The following is a 17,426-nucleotide window of genomic DNA, read 5'->3' on the forward strand; positions in this document are numbered from 1 at the left end:
CTGTGGTTCCTTGAACTTGACTAAAGAACCTAGGTGGCCCAGTGGATAAAGTGCCAGGCCTGGAGTCAGGAGACCCTGAGTTCAAATCTGACCTCAGACACTTACTAGTTGTGTAATCCTGGGCAAGTCGCTTAACCTTGTTTGCCTTGGTTTCCTCATCTCTACAATGGGGCCATAGTGGAGAAGGAAATGGCCAACAACCACAATATCTTTGCCACAAAAAGCCCACGGACAAGTTCATGGGGTCACAAAGAGTCAGACACAACTGAACAATGACCAACCAACAACAGAGAAGCCGCTTGGCCCCTGGATGTTATCTGTCCCAGTCTGGATTTCCTCCTCTTTCTAAAATCCCCTTTGGAACCTAAGCCAAGACTCTGCATCTGGCCCTGGGTCTCACACTAATGCCTATAAAGTTCATAACTTGAGGATCCTAGAGTAAATGGGACTATCCAAGGACATCCTTGCCCCACCCCAACATCCCACTTCAAGCAATCAAAGAAGTGTTTCAAGAAAGACCTTGTTTGTAATGGCTTCTGTGTTCCTTTGTTTTCTCAAAGGAGTGTGAGGAAATGTGGACCTGAAAATAAAATTGAATTTTTAAAAAAGTACATGCTTTGGAGTCAGAAAACCATTTACCTGTGTAACCTTGGTAAAATTATTTAACCTGAGTCTTGTTTTCTATCTCAAATTTTCCTCCATCCTCGATCATTTGTCTTTCAGTTTCATCCATGATTATTATTAATTATAAGTTATTGGCTTTCTGCCAATGTGCATTGCCTCTTTTAAGAAATGTCAAAGGGCAGCCTAAAATTTTTATATTTGAGATAAATGGACGCTTGATTAGTTTTCAGATTTGGGTTTCAATGGTATTTGCAGAAGCATGCTGCCTCCTGGCAGGTGCTTTAGTATTTGTGGGCATGATAAACACTTGGTGAATTTCTTGACACTGTAACTGCTCAAATAGAGGCTATAGGACCACCATCCAGGAACACTGGGAATTTTGCTTTGGGAAGAATGTTGGTTTATACCAGAGGTGTCTCACATGACTGTGGCCCACAACACTCCTGAGTGTGGCCTGAACCAGGCTAAAACATAGTTCCTGATTTGAATGTTAATGTATTAAAAACAGCAACATTTAATATTGTGGTTTCCTAAGTTAACATGCAACCCACAGGGATCCTTATGTACGGTTTAGTTTTCTATTTCTAGTTTGAGTTTTACAACACTGCTCTAGAGGACCTCAAAAGTTTTTTCAAATCAAGGATTTCATGACTGACTCTACCCTGACCAGGGATGGCAATATTTGGCAGGCACTAAAGCACTGAACTTAGATATGTAGATGCTTGGTGCCTAGAAGGGAGATAGAAAGCACCAGGAGGCTCATTCCTTATGCCCAGGGGAATATGAAGGAAAATTGAGGAATGGGGGCAGATTCATGTATTCCTTTCTAAATCCCAGGTAAAAGATTCAAGGCAAAGAAGGACTTAGGAAGAGTGAGGCTGGGTTGAATGGGAAGAGGATAAAAATATGGGGTGTGTATAGCAGGCAGCATCCTTTGGGATAAGACATCAGAAGAGCACAAAGCTGGTCCCATGAAAGGACGTGTTAAGCATAGACTTAAGGAATGCATCTACCACAAGGGTCCACTTTGAATAATGTATTCAAATGTGAGGTACAACATGTGGAATCTTCACCCATAAGCCTCCCAGATGACTGGAAGCAATAGGTTTGGAGTTGTGAGGGAGAGATCATAGTTTTGAAGTTAGGACTTTCAAGACCGTCCAGTCCAACTCTCCCATTTTGGAGATGAGGAAACTGAGGCCCCAAGAGATAAAGGACTCACCAAAATCACGTGGGTAGCATGTGACTGAAAAGGGATTTGAAACTAAGTCCTCTGGCTCCAAATTCCTTGGAGTTAGCACATCATAATGGAAGGAACACTTGAGAAATGCAAATGATCAACATTCGCATGAGAAAGAGCTCCAAATTAATAAGAGAAATGCAAAATCAGACCAGTAAGTTTCTACCTCATACTCAAACTATCAGAGACAATGAAAGATGGAAAGAGTCAGTACTGGAAGGGCTATGAGAAGAGAGGCACATTAACACATTGCTGGTAAGAGCTGTGAATTGGTAGTCATTCTGGAAAACAATTTGGAACCTTTTGAGAAGGAATCAAAGTATTCATACCCGCTGACCCATTAGCCTCACTCTGGAGTATATACTAGTCATATACTATATGTAACAAAAAACTCGTGTAACACTTTCTATGGCAGCAAAAAAAAAATGGACGTGAAGTGTCCATCAGTTAAGAAATAGTTTAACTGCAATATATGAATGTAATAGATAAGCCAAGGCTCTACTGGGGGAGAGGGGGAGTATTCACCAGGAAATGGCAACAAGTGTTTTGGGTTTGTTTGTTTTTTTGAAGCATGAAGTTTTTTCTTTTTTTCTTTCTTTTTTAAAACTAAGAACAGTACCGGGCTTGGAACTAGAAGACCTGATTTGTAAGTCTCAAGTCTGCCGATGTTCATCAGTTTTGTGATGTAGGCAAGTAACTCCAGTTCTACGGACCCATTTCCTCATTTGTAAAGAGAGCTGACACTTTGAGCTCTTATCTCATGGTGTACTAGGATGTATACAATCCTTGAAGCTGTTTGATTTCATGTGGTAAATGTCTAATGTTTAATGCAAGCCCAGCAGGGAGAATATTAGCTTGTCAAACCCACAACTGGACTCATTGCTCTAGGCTCTCTAAACTAGGGATGGAGAGGAGAAATGACATTCACTCACAACCAAAGAGGAGCCTACAAATACACTTATCCACCTAGGCAACTCCCCACAAATTTGTCTGGGAAATGCTTTTCTTGTTTAAGAAGGTAACTATGCAGGGAGAAAAACAAACCAAATTAGGAAAGAGAAGTCCTATGTTCTGCCCCAAAGCCTGTAAAATATTTCAGCTAACAGAAAAACAAGGAAATATGATGCTTAACTGTCCTCCTTAGCCTGACTTTGCTGCTGGTACTCCCTGCCTTGGGCAAAAGATTCTCTCCTTTAAATGGAAGGGTCAGAAAGGTCAGTGAGGCCCAATACACAGTACTAGCAGGTTTTTTGGTTGTGTAATTAGTATGTCTTCTTACTTTGCACACTGAACAGCAAAATGCTGTGATTTGAGAAATGTCTATCTGACCAAAGGGCTGGGGAAAAATGATTGTGCAAGTTTAAGAGACTGGTTCTTTCCAAGCTAGAGTCAATTCTGGAACCACTATTTAACCCTACATGCGTGTGATTGATAGCAAATGAAAAGCCCTGTGAATAAAACATTTTAATAATGTACAGCAGAAATTGGACAGGCTTGTTCTTATATTAAAACAAAAGATTTCCTATATTACAATTTATTTACATTTGCATACTGAAGAGGTAAAGTGTCTAAGTGGCTATTTTACAGTCCTTTCTAATAAAATGTACAAAATAACAAACAAGTACCGAGGAGCCGTTCCAGGGCTTGATGGCGACGTAAGAACGGGCTTGAACTTGGTCTGCGAATCAAGGATCCAAAGGTGCAGGGCAATCCTACGGATCAAGGTTAGCCTTGGTTGATCCAAGGACACAGCTTCAGTCCCTCCCTAACTCTCAGGTGGTATTTTAGTGGGGTTGCCCCAAACAGCTGCCACATTCTTCCCCTGAGGTGGCTGAACTCTGGGGATGGTGAGCAAAAATGAAACGACCAGGGGAGCTGGTTAAGTGCTTCAGGATCCACTTGGATGTCATTAGTCGGAGAAAGGGCATCAGACAGACCTTGAAGGCTAGCTAGCTATAAATGTGGCCTTGGGAGTCTTAAATTCCTATCATTATCCTTGGCTTCCAGCTCCCAAAGCTCAGCTATGGGGAAGGTCAATTGGAGGCCAGACGTGGGGTAAATTGATGATGCTAATGACAAAGTGAAGTGCTAAAAGATTTATCTTTGGCCAAATGGCCTCAAGTGTTTAGGGAATGGGGAGAAACTCCATAATGCAAGAAAAGGAGTAACACAACAGAAAAATAAATATGAGGAAGAAAAAGAGGGGTTTTGGGCAGTCACCCTAATGATCTAATGGGGAGAGGGTCTACCTCCCTCAACCATACCAGTTTTGGCATTGGCCTACTGGGAGGGAGGAGATGGGATTCTACTGGTCAGCAAAGGCAAAGAGCTTTCCCCTTGGAGACAAGGGAATGAAAGGAAGGGAGGGAAGACCTTTGCATGAATGTAGCCTATTGAGATTGGTAACTCTTAAAGTAATCCTGCTGGCATTTAATCTGGGATGCTGGGTCCCAGATCCAACCTGAGGCTTGGATCACTAAGCGAATCTTGGCCACACATCTCACCTTTGGTATCTTGGCTGCTGTCTTCTCTTTGCTCTGTGGTCTCCCTTGGCATACAGGTGCTGTAGAAAGTGGGCACTGGGCACTCAAGACGTGCTGCCAACTGGCTCTTGGCCAATTTGAGGGATAAAAAGTTAAAGGATTCCAGCAATGGCTAGGAAGGACTTTTTCAAATATGAGCAGTAACCTCTGGCTCCAAAAGCTCTCAAAGCCAAATGTCTTTATGTCCCAAAGCCGCCATTCCGCAAAATCAGTCTGTTCAGTCTGCATGTAAGGTCCGCCTCCTGGCTCAGGAGAGGGTGTAACCAGTCATATGACCAGTAAAGGGCTCTGGCCACAGTTCAGGAAACTCCACTCTAGCTGGGGGGGAGGAGGAGGGAGGGTAGTATTGAAGAGAAGGGAAGGAGGATTGGACCCCAAAGCAGGGAGGAAGTTCTCAATGCTGAGTACAGGCTCAGGTACACATAACAAACAGTTCCAGTGTGATTAAGCTGTGTGCATTTGATTGGATGGTTTCTCTTTTTCAGTGATTTCTTTAAAAACAAATAGGTTGAGAGGTAATCACACACAGAGAGGTTTTTCTTTTACAAACAATTAACAATATTAAAAAAAGTTAAAATCCAGACCCTCCCAATAACAATAACAAAAAAAAAATCAAACCACTCCAGTTAAAAGTTATGGCTTCAGAGTTATTATATACGGAAGAGACACAGGCCAAATCACCACCCACAATCTTGCTTCTAGACTTCATTAAATGCTATGCTCGGATTAAATAAAAAGGGTCCTGTCAAACTATTTCCTGTCTTTACTAGGGGCCCCTGAAATGGATGCAAATCTCTCCTATGTCCTCCACCTTGATCAAATAATCCAGTAAAACAAAACCCATGCAGTACCCTCCCTTCCCTCCCCCCACCCCCAAAACTAACCCAGCCGCCACCAAAAATATACACTGCTGTTTCCAGGATCTAGGATACAAAAGGAGGATGGGGTGCTCCAATCTGATTCCAAAGTTCTGGGTCCTTACCTTCCACAGCTAATTCTTGGTGCTGCAGAAGGTAAAATTCCTGGTCTGGCTGAGATTTCAATCGCCACTGGGCACAGTACTACCTCCCTCACCCCATTCCCCAGTCCTTCCCACCCCACTCAAGATTCCCTTCCCACCCTTCATCTGCCCCGTATTTTGACCTCAAATTTTCTCCCCACCCACAGGCAACTGTGTGGCACCAAGCAAAAATGGCCAATCTGTGCCAGCTTTGGTTCCAAAGTCTGAAATGGAGGAGTGGAGTGAGGCAGGGCAGTCAGCTGTAAGGGAAAAAGGAAGAGTCCTTAGGCAGAGAGGGTCACCCAGTGAAGGGGGCTAGTCCAGGGAAGAAGAGACAGAGGCCTCCCTGGGAAGCCTGGAGAAACAATATTTTGCTTACTACTGAATAAAGAGGCACCAGCACACTGAGACTGAAAGACAACTGACTGCAACCCAGACTTGCACATGCACAGTAAGCTCAAGCAGTTAAGTGCGTACCGACAGACACACACATACAGACACACACACACAGATACATACACACACGTGTAAGGGCATGGCATGGGCCCGGCACAGGGAGAGACGCCTTCGCACATGCACACACAGCTAGAACGGACACAACAGGCAGCCTCTTCCATCTCCGTGGATGATTCCTCCAGGTGTTCGTGCATTTGGCTCCAAGCTGCCCCTTGGAGGGGGCGTCACCTCGGTTCCTCTAGGCCATTTCTGTGGGCTGTGCGCAGGCTCCCACAAGAGAACTCTACAGCAGCTTGGTGATGGTAAGCCATCTTCACTTTTTCCCGGCCCTTTCCCAAGCTGTCCCTGTAACAGTTCCCAGCCAGACTACCAGAGGTACTGGGCTTAGCTTTCCACTGGAAGAAAGCTATAAGCTTGGCATTGAGTCCTCGGCACCATAGCTCACCAGTCTCCATGCCATTAGGAGGTGAACATAAAACGATATGTGTCTCAAACCCCAAGTGGGCGAGAGCGTCTCTCCCAGGCTCTTTCCCTCCTATGCGCCAGGCTAGCCTGGGACACAGGGCTGGGCAGAAACGAGAGGTAGGCCTCCATTACCCTCTAGCATGGCAGGTTTCTGTGTGGTTCTGGATGCCCAGAGCTTCATATGGACGGGGTAGGGAAGGGACTAGATCTTCACATCTTCTTGCACACTGAGCTGTGAAAGAGTCTTCTTAATGCGCAGGGCAGTCAGGCGTGCCGCACCATTGGCATACCAGCACTCTCGCATCATCTTTCCCATCACCCGTAACGCCTGAGGGAGGAAGAGACCACAAAATATGCACAAGTGTCACTGCCTAAGGAACATGTCTTCTTACCACTATTTCCTCCTCAGTCCAGTGCCTCAGTAGGAGTCAGTCTTCACTTATTACTTCTGGCTCTACCAGCTTCTGAGCTGACCCTTCTCTAGAGCTGAAGCTGAGGAGAGGTATATCCTGGATCTTGAAGGTTCAACAGGAACCTTCTCATGCCCACAGTAATCGTATATATAAATTGAATGATATAAAATATCAAATTATCTAAAATGTATTTCTTTTTAGTTTTGGAATGAATTACATATTATAAAGTTTTAAATGGATTCACCTAATTTTGTTTTGCTCAGGCTAACATTAAAATGAATCTAAAGTCCCATGCCACAATCTAAGAGAAAGCAGGAGATGGCAGCCTAGAAACATTCTGGCAAGTGGGGGAAAGTCACTTGGGATTTTAAAAATTCACAATGTATATTCTACATTGCAGCTAATTATCCTGATTGAGGTAACTGTGTTTAAAATTAGACTGAGTCTGATGTTAGAGGATTATTCAGAACTAAATTGAAACTGCAGCCTGTTGCTTCAGGAGGGGAAGGAGAAGCAGGCGGTGGTAGAGGTAGAAGGGGTATTGTCCTGACTTTCCCTACCTCACTGGGGAAGTACTTGCTTTACCAAGTAATGCAACAGAACACATGGTCCAAAATGTAAGCCAAGTTGAAGATGCTTCTTAGCTTCAGCAATATCCACTAGGGCAGGGATCCTTAACCTCTATTAGGGGGCCTGTTTTAAAATATTTTGATAACTACTTCAACATAATTGTTTTCCTTTGTAATCCTATGTATTTTATTTTATGCATTTAAAGATATTATTCCAAAAAGGCCTCCACAGGCTTTACCAGACTGCCTAAGGGGTCCAAGACACAGAAAGTCAAGAATTCATGTCCCTGAGGTTTGTTCTTAAAATGGACAAAGAGATGCTATTTGAGTCTGGTCAGTTATTCCCTGAATTTCCTCAAATGGTAATGATAACAGTAATAGTAACAACAGATGCCACTGACGTAGCACTTTAAGATTTACATATTTTCCCAACAATTCCGGGAAGGGGTCACCATAGGTATTATACTATTGGCACAGGTTGTGAGATGAGGTTACGCGAGCACTATTTTCCCACTTAGGATGATGATCCCAGGACTCTTACCTGCATTCAGTATCCCAGTTACATCACTGCTCACATACTCCAGGGAGTTAGGGCCTCATTGCTCACTTTGAAAATCAACTTTTTAAAATGTCTCCAATTAAAAAGGTTTTGTTGATATACTGCTATTTTTTTAATCAACTTCATTTCCAAATACAGCATATCACTACCAAGATAGCCGTTCTTTTTAGCAAAAAGAAAACAACAAAAAAGCAGTTCAGCAGAACGAAATGCTCCATCAACAGCATCTGACAGGATGTTCAGTGTTGCCCATCTTTAGCCCCTACCTCTGCAAAGGAGGGAGGGAGATCTGTTCTCTGGTCATTCTAATCACACAGTTTCCAGTTTTGTTTTGCTGATTCTAATTACACTGTTATGGCTACTGAATATATTGTTTTCCTGGTTCTGTTCCCTCCTCTGTGCATTAGCTCACATAAGCTATCCCATATTTTTCTGAATTCTTTACAGTCACCATTTCATATGGCACAGTAATATTCCATCACATTCACGTATCACACTTCATGCAATCATTTCTCAAACAATGGGTATCTACTTTATTGACAATTCTTTGCTACCACAAAGAATTTTATGAATATGCATTAGTTTGCCCAATTGAGAACATGAGCTCCTTGGGGACATGGACTGTCATGCTTTCTACTGGCATTCCTAGAATTTGGCACAATGTTTGGCACACAGTAAGTGCTCAATAAATGCTTTTCATTTTTCCATATGGAACTTTATTTTCTGTCTGACCTCCTTGGGACCCGTGGGATCTGTAGGTCAAAGAGCATGGGCGCCTTCTCTCTTTGTTCTATACCATCTTGCTTTGTAATTATATCAGTTCCCGTGGATTCAATGATCCCTTCTAGGCAGATGATTCCAGGGTCTATCTATCCAGATGCCTGGTTTCTCTCCTGAGCTGCAGTCACACAACAAGCACTACCTCCTGGATATTTCCAATTGGATGTCCCATAGCTATCTTAAATTCAATATGTCCAAAACAGAACTGGTCATCTTTACCCAGAAAACTCTCCTCTTTCCCCATTTCGCCATCACTGTTTAGGGTACCACCATCCTCCCAGTCACTCAGGCTCACAGCCTCAACTCTTTACTCTCCTTCACCCCACCCATCCAAACCACTGCAAAAATCTTCTCTCTGCCCACACAGCCACCCCAGGGCTGTCATCACCTGTCACCTGTATTGCTGTGATAGCTTTCTAGCTGGCTTCCCTACCTCACTCTAGTCCATCGCTCACTTAGCTGCCAAGGTGATTCTTCTAAAGTTTAAGCATGGCCATGCCACCCCGCCCTGATCTGGGCCCTTAAAAACCCTTCATACCCTGGGCTGTTCCTAGCTTTCCCCTTTTTTTTAATCTTCTTCCTCACCATGCACTCTGTGATTCAGCAATACTAGCCGTCCAGGTCTTTACACGGTTGTCCCTCTTCATCACCCCCTTTTGGTTTCCTTGGCTTTCTTCAAGACTAGATCTGAAGCCTCACTTTTCACAGGAGGGCTTTCCTTGTCCTCCCAACTACTCGTGCCTTCTCCTCTCAGATTGCCTGCGATCTATTCTGTATGATCTTTTGTGTACTGTTACTTACATGGTGCCTCTTCTCTTAGAATGTGAGCTCATGGGGACAGTGCTCATTGTTGTGCCTGTGTTTAGCATGTTACTGACTCATAGGAGGCATTGAATAAATGCTTGTTGATGGACTCCCTCTGCTCTATGTTTCTTCTGTCTTGTCAATTCCCTTTAGATTTCAAACTCTCCAAGAACAGGAACTACATCTCCTCTTTTGTGATCTCTCTTGGCTTCACCCTGTACAGCAACCAGACTCAATCGATTTTATCCTCATAGAATGCTCAGTACATAGCACCAACAGGTCAGCTAACCCCCATACCTCATGGCAATTTGGTTTTGTAAGTTGGAGACACCTTATCCTCAGGTAAAGGAAGTTGGCAGACAGAACAAGAGGAAGCAGCAAAGCCCCCTACCTCATAACTTTGCCACCAGTTGGGGATGTTGGGCCGCAGCTTTTGGTCACATACTACCTTCCGCATTTCCTCAATGGAAGGGTCCGAGGGCACAAGATCATAATATGGGAGCTGATATTCCTCATGGATTCCTGGGTAGAAACAGAGAGATTTACCTGAGTTCTCAGCAAGAAAGCAGACTGACATTTTCTCAGAAATCAATGTGACAATTTAAGGGATTTTCTAGGAAAACAATAACAAAGCAACCCAGCAAGCTGATGTAGTACTAAAAGCTAGGGAAGGGATACAACTCTGTGGGAAGCACTTGAATTATTTGAAGCTTGTACTCCGAGTATCCAGGACCTTCACTGAGAAAGTAAGAGGCAGGAGGACAGCATGGAAAGAGAAGTGGTCTTGATTCTTAGGATCCATGGATTGGATTCCTGGATCTAACATGATCCTGGGTCAGTCACCACCTCTCTGAACCTCAATTTCCTCATGTGTAAAATGGGAACCTACCTCACAGGACTGTTGTTAAAACAAAGTGAAGCACTATATAACTATAAGGTGGTATTATTATCTCAAAACATACGCCATTTTAAATATATCCTTAGCCCAGTCTTAAAGAGGAAATATAGTACAATAAATAAGTAGCTTTTCCACAGTCATACTTTTGCATAGAATAATAGAGGTAACTTGTAAAAATAAGTTCTAATATTTGCATTATTTATAAAAATATTATTTATATTATTTATAAATTGTCTAACCTACTGTTATCCTGGGAATATCAAAGCCATTTGTGACTTAGGATTACAGGTCCTCATTACTTTCAGAATATAAAAGCTTAAAGATGCAGGACACAAGTGGGGAAAGGCTTCTGCTTAGAGCCTGTAAGGAGGCAGGGTGCAGGGAAAGGGACCACACATCGTAGGGCAGAGAAGGTTCCTCAGGTTCTTTCACCATTCATTAGCTCTTCTTCACTCTCCTTATGAATGGCATTGAGATATGCAATATCCATAGCTTGGAGACCAAAAAATGAGAGTAGGCAATACTAGATTCAGGGAAGATCTCTAGTGCTATGCCACACTCACCCAGAATAACCCCTAAATTCCACAGGTAGCTGTGGCCTAATAGAGACAATGTTGTATAGAATACAATGACCTAATGAGAGAATTGCAATAGGAAGTTAACAAAGTCTGCTAGAGAGCCCTGGATGTAAGACCCTCATCCCTACGGTGAGAGCTGGGAGTGTGATTTCACTCCTGAAAAGAAAAGGGAGCAGTCAAACATCATCGACCATGGATGAACTAAGAGTCTGGAATTTTTGAGGAAGAAACCAAAAGGTGGGGGTACCTCCTGAATTGCATCTTCGGGCAATCTCCCAATACACCAACCCTAAGGCATAAATATCAGCACATTTGAAGGAATCAAAGTGTTTCATGTTGATGGTTTCATCCAGCACTTCAGGGGCCATATATCTGAAATGGGAATGGGAAGAGAACATGGTGATTTCTGGAAGAACATAGCTAATCTACTTCCCTCCTCGGTAACACAGTCAATTTGATGATTTTTTCTTCTCAAATGAAGGTACTTTCCAAGGCCCCTTTGGTAATGGAAGGAAGGACACAATTATGATCTCCATTTTCACAAGATTACAAAGGTTTTGAACAATAATCAATTTCTGAATTTTTTAAACACCAATGTATTTTGGATTTAATTTTGGTCTTTTCATCATGGACTTTTGGAAGTTTTATTAAGCTGCCACTCCTAGTGTAGAGAGCCCCAGACTGTGAAAACACTGATGTGGGTACGACTAAGCAGATGGTAGGAGATGGAAGAATTGGCATAAAATAAAAGCCACATTATACTACCTGCTGTATTCTGAGCTTTCTAACCTCCATGCCTTTGCTTATGCTGTTCCTTCTGTCTGAACTGCCCTCTTATATTCGGATATATAGCACTGTGCAGCTGGATAACTGACATGTTCTTTGAAAAAAAATTACTGATACATTTCATTTTTATATCACAGACACTTAACTCCACCCCCACCTGCTACAAAATATAATTGTCAACAGAGATACAAAGAGCACCTTCAACTTAGATAATATGATACTACTGACCAGAGTTTTGTAGCTTCTAAATGTTATTTATATTGAATTCACTGAAATTACACTTATTTTTGTTGTACATAACATGCCTTCCCCCACATGTATCCTGCCTTCTCAACTGGATTTTAGGTTTTCTAAGAACAGGACCCACATCTTTCTCTATATTTCATTTCTCTTCCTTTGATGAAGCTCTTCACAGAGGGGACCAGTTAATACATACTGTTTGTTCAGTCTAAAGCCATGCTTTTCTCCATACCTCTTGGTCCCCACCCTTTGATTTGGGGCGATGTCGATAGTATCAGTGCTTGAATCATGACGGACAGCAAGGCCCAAGTCAGCGATTGCACACATTCCATTTTTCTTCACCAAGATGTTCTTTGATTTCAAGTCTCTATGTGCAATTCCAGGCTTCCCTGGCAAAGAAAATAGGATCTCTTAACAGGACAAAGCCAGTACCGTTGGTTAAGTTCTACCTGACCGGGCCAAGGGGGACTTCTCTGGCACGTATATGCCAAGAATAGGACCAAGACCTAACAGATGACTCATGCATTCTGGTAAGGACTGGACTACACAACCGTTTGAGCTCCCTTCCAATTCTTAAAAATCTGTCCATTATCAAAGCCGGCAGTGGCTACCTCCTTGATGATCAACTGAGCCATAACAGAAGACACCAACCAGTCTGCAAAAGACTAGGGCTTTCTGACAAGTTTACAGGATAATACCATACCACAGCTCAAGGTTTGTGTTTACCTCCTTCAGCAAGTACTCTTAGATCAGCAGTATCCAACCTACCAACATATTCCTGACCTAGCTCTCCTCCTTGACACATTTAAATAATTACTTTATAGATATCCCTACTGGTTGCATGTTCATCAGTCTCATCTATATCATTAGATTTTATGTTCCTGCCCTTTAATAGGCTTCCTAGAGGATAGTCAATAAATATTTGCCAACAGATCCCAAAATCTTACTGCCTAATGATAGGTAACTAAATAGCTACGCTATTTGATTATCTGAGGGCAGGTCTAAACAGAAGATAAACCTTAGCCTACTTCATACTAGGCATAAGATTCATACAGTCCAGTTTAATGAGAGGTAAGACTAGTTCTTTTGGTAGCTGCTACTTATTTATTTAGCAGTGTACAACTTTAGGTTGGGGGTAAAAATCAGGAAGATACAGTCCTTTCAAGGACTACCTAACTTCTTTCCTCCTTGGTTGTGGCCACTTACCCTGGGTACCTACAATCTCCATGTGCAGGTGTGCCAACCCACTAGCAGCAGACAAGGCCAGCTTAATCATCCCCTCGATAGTCACTGTATACCGGTTAAGATAATCAAACAAGGAACCATGTTCGTGATAATCAGAAACAAGCCACAGCTGGGTCCAAGTACCATTATCTGCAGGTAGAACCAAGGAAGGATTTTTAGAAAGTCATAGTTATTGGAAGAGAAAGGGACAGAAAAGAAAATATATGAGGAATGGGAGAGAGATAAATTTTATTAGTTTGCAAAATTTATATTGATTCCTTCCACATTTTTCAGTTACCTACACTTTACAAAAATCACCTTGCCAGTTAAATGCAGGATAAATTGGAGTGAGGAAAAGACAAAGTGGGAAGCCAGTTAGTCAATCAACTAGACATTTATTAAGTACCTAATATATGCCAAGTGCTATGCTATGCTCTTAGGGTACCAAGAAAGGCATAAACTAGTCCCTGCTCTCAAGAATCTCAGTCTAATGGAGGAGACAACATGTAAATAACTATGCACATACAAGATATGTAAAGGATAAATTGAAGGTAGTCTCAGAGAGAAGGCACTTAGACAGTTAGAAAGTTATCCCAGTAGTATGGCTGACACCCTGGAGTGGGAGTGGAGAGAAGGGGGCTGTATATGTTATGAAGAAAGAAATGTACAAGATGTTGCAATGGACTAGGATAAGGAGAGAGAGGGGTAGAGGATGACACTGAGGCTGAGACTGGATAACTAGGAGGGTGGTGGTACTTTCAACAGTTAACAGGGAAGTGAGGAAGAGAAGAGGATTTTGTGGCAAAAGATGAATTCTGTTTTGGGCATGTTGAGTTTAAGTGGCTCATGGGATATCTAGTTGGAGTTGTCCAAGAATCAGTTGCTGATGTCTGACAGCAGCTCAGGAGAGACACCGGACATCTGAATAAACAGACCTTGGCATCACCTGCATAGAAGTGATCAATGAATCCATGGGAACTGATAAGATTACAAAGTGAGACAGTACAGAGCAAAACAGAGAAGGCCCAGTACGGAGCCTTGCAGACTGAGCCCACTATTAGTGAGAAGAACCTTCCAAGGAGATGGGGACTGGGAGGAGAGAGGCTGGACAGGTTAGAAGACAATGAGAGGATAGGAGGTGGAGAAACCAAGTACAGATGGCTTTTTCAAGAGAGATATAGAATAGTACATAGGGAGAGTAGGGATGCTAGATTAAGCGAGGGTTGTGTTGTGGTTTCTTTTTTTAAGGATATAAAGACGTGGACATATTTGTAGGTAGCCAGTAGACAGGAAGAGACTGAAGATGTGAGAATTATAGTGTGAGCAGCTGCAAGGAGGATAGGATCAAAGGTACATGAGGAGGGGCTGCCTTGGCAAGGGGAAAGTCTTCATTCAAGACCATAGTGAAGAAGAAGATAATGGAAGATGAATGCTATGATGTGAGATGAGGAACAGGGGACAAGGGCGAGATCTCTTAGAGCAGTCTAGAGTTTTTTGAAGTGAGTCAAAGTCCTCAGCTGAAAAGGTGGTGGCAGCAGGGGGTGCCAGGGGAGGCTCGAGCAGAGTTGTGAATGTTTGGAACAGTCACTCGGGAGAATGGATAGCAAAGCAATTAGGGAATAACAAAATGTTTGACTTGCTACAGTGAGGGATAAGCTGAGATCTGAGGACATACATTCGGAGTGGACCCAGTACATACAACGGAGCTGACCCACATCAACTCAGCTATAGCCTCCTCACCTCCTCCACTCACACCAGAGAACAGACCTTGGAAGAACCCTAGGGAACTGCTTTCCTGATTGTGACTGCCTATCTGGCAACACTATTTCAGGAAAGCCCCATCTCAGTTCCACTTCACTTACTAATTCTCGGTCGTCATCTCACCAGCTGCCTTGCCTTACCCTACCCTTTCCAGTTCTGGAACTGTGATCAAATCAACCTTGCCATTTCTCTTGAAAGGAATGTGCCTGTGCCAATCTACTCCTCTAAGACTCCAAGCACCATGTCTGTAACTTTGCAGATCAAAATGCTGCTCACTAGAAACCACAATCCATGTGTGTTATTTCCTCCATTAGAGTATAAGCTCCCTAAAGGTTTTTGTATTTGTATCTCCAGTATTTACCACATAGTAAGATAATAATAATAAGTTTACTACATGTTTATTCACTCATTCACTTCACAAATTCAGCTTAATTGAAAAACCAATGAAAAGGAAATTGAGAGTCAGCATATTTTTAGGTTTCATTCATTCATTTATTTTTAGGTCTCCTGACTACCTAAGTTCTTGGATTTTGGACTAGGATTTATTTTCATGAATGAAATTTCAAAACAAGAAGCCATCAAACAGAAGGAAACACAAAAAGGAAACAGCTAGCCTTCAAAACTGCCTTTCATTCTTGCATGAAATTTTCATAAACAAGACAGGAAGAAAATATATTATGCAACACACTAATGTTGACTAATTACACAACTACCCAGAGATACAAACTCAAGGATGAGATGATCATCAATGGTACAGTATCAATCTGATGAAACCTATTAGGTCTTGTGCCACAAGGTCTTTCAATTTCTCTCCTACTTTTCACAGCCAACTCCCTGGAAAGGCTACAGCTATTCATTGGGTTGTTGTGAGAAAAACACCGTGTAAACCTTTAATCATCAAATATGCGTGAGCAATTTATCATTCTCAACATCATTACTGTTATCTCATTTTCATCTTTCTCACCAAAGTTCAGAGAGAAACAGACTGAGGATAAGTCACTGTGGACTACTGCACAAATAGATAAAATGACTTTTTTCTAACTGAATAGGAGAATTATTAAGTAAGCTCACCTTCTATAGAAAGTAACCTTGGAAAAATTCCAGTAGGTGACAGGATGACAGTAGTAACATTTACCTTACCTGTTCCCATGTGGTTTTTTTTTCTGGTCTCTATATTTTAAACACTTTTCATTCCACGTAGTTTGGAGGTTATGAATATTTGACTGGTCAATGCCTACTAAAACACGGTTCTTAAACTTTTATAGATTAATTTTATGTCCATGCAGTTATGGGCAACGGTTCTATCTGGAATGATGTTCTAATTCTAGTATAATTTACTTGCTAAATTTGTAAAGATACTTGAGGGGCTGGTATTTGTAGTGTGGGGATTTGTCATCTTTTTTTTATTTAGAAAGGACAGTTAGCTTCTGGTACATGATCTTAGGCACCTGATCATTCTTCCCTCCTAGGTATACAATGGATGCTAAATTTTTGCAACTTGCAGTGATATAATGCAATTTCTACCACTTCACTACATGATCTGCATTGATTAGCAAGTCCTGGCTCTTAAAGGGGTAAGCTTTCTATAATTTCTGATGGCAATGACCAAATGATTTGAATTTCTATCATAAATAAATCTGCATGACTAAGACACATGTCCAAAGTACCTTTGTCAAAGTATCATCAGTGCCTGCCTAGCCTTGTTGAATCTTTCTCCTGCTAAGAAAATCTGTTAACTGTTAAATGACCTATGAGTGTCTAATTTTGTTCCAATATTAAATCTAAACTACTGATTGAGGCCCAGCCCAGAATAATGTCCCAGGGGCATCTTAACTCAACACACACAAAAACTGAACTCATTTTCCCTCCAAAATTCTCCCTTTTTACAAAAATGTTCTATTTATGTTGAAGGTATCACCATCTTTATAGTGTCTCAAATTCATAACCTTGGCATTATCCTGGACTCCTCACCTTTCCTCACCCCACATATACAATCAGTTGCAACACCTTACCATTTCTCCCTTCACAATATTTCTCACAACTGACCCTTTCTCTCTCCCTGTCTTCAAAATACCACTACCATCTTAGTTCATTACTTCTCACTTAGGTTATTTCAATTGGTCTGCTTGCCTCAAGTCTTTCCCCACTCTGGTCCATCCTTCACATAGCTGCCAAAACAATTTTCCTTAAGTACAGAACTGACCACATGACTCCCCTGCTCAATCAACTTCAGCTGCCTTTAGGATTAAACTATAAACTCCCCTGTGTATCTTTGAAAACTCTATACAATCTGGCCCCAAACTAGCTTTCCAGACTCACTGAACATTATTCCCCCTCCCACAGTTATGATCTTGGTAAACTGGCCTTCTCTCTGTTCTTCCCTCATGACACTCCATCTCCCATCACTGTACTTTTTTGCTGGCCATTCCCCATTCCTGGAAATGCACTCATAGACCATCTTCTGGATGAAGTCTTTTCTCATCCTC

General features: G+C 42.1%; 1 protein-coding gene across 2 annotated transcripts in view; it reads right to left on the reverse strand.

The window, feature by feature from the left end:
• Nucleotides 1–3,313: 3,313 nt before the first annotated feature.
• ACVR1B (activin A receptor type 1B) overlaps nt 3,314–17,426 on the reverse strand; it is a 43,675-nt gene continuing 29,562 nt past the window's right edge. Inside the window, exons 5-9 of one of the 2 annotated variants that reach the window (XM_036759337.1) lie at nt 13,162–13,329; nt 12,188–12,344; nt 11,177–11,301; nt 9,845–9,975; nt 3,314–6,656 (exon numbers count right to left, since the gene is read on the reverse strand). In XM_036759337.1, the coding sequence (XP_036615232.1) occupies nt 6,531–6,656; nt 9,845–9,975; nt 11,177–11,301; nt 12,188–12,344; nt 13,162–13,329 (707 nt within the window). In that variant the 3' untranslated portion in view covers nt 3,314–6,530. The remainder of the gene's footprint in view (nt 6,657–9,844; nt 9,976–11,176; nt 11,302–12,187; nt 12,345–13,161; nt 13,330–17,426) is intronic. The other variant, XM_036759338.1, reaches the window with a different exon arrangement.

Source organism: Trichosurus vulpecula, chromosome 5 (genome assembly GCF_011100635.1).
Source record: "Trichosurus vulpecula isolate mTriVul1 chromosome 5, mTriVul1.pri, whole genome shotgun sequence".
Classification (NCBI taxonomy): domain Eukaryota; kingdom Metazoa; phylum Chordata; class Mammalia; order Diprotodontia; family Phalangeridae; genus Trichosurus; species Trichosurus vulpecula.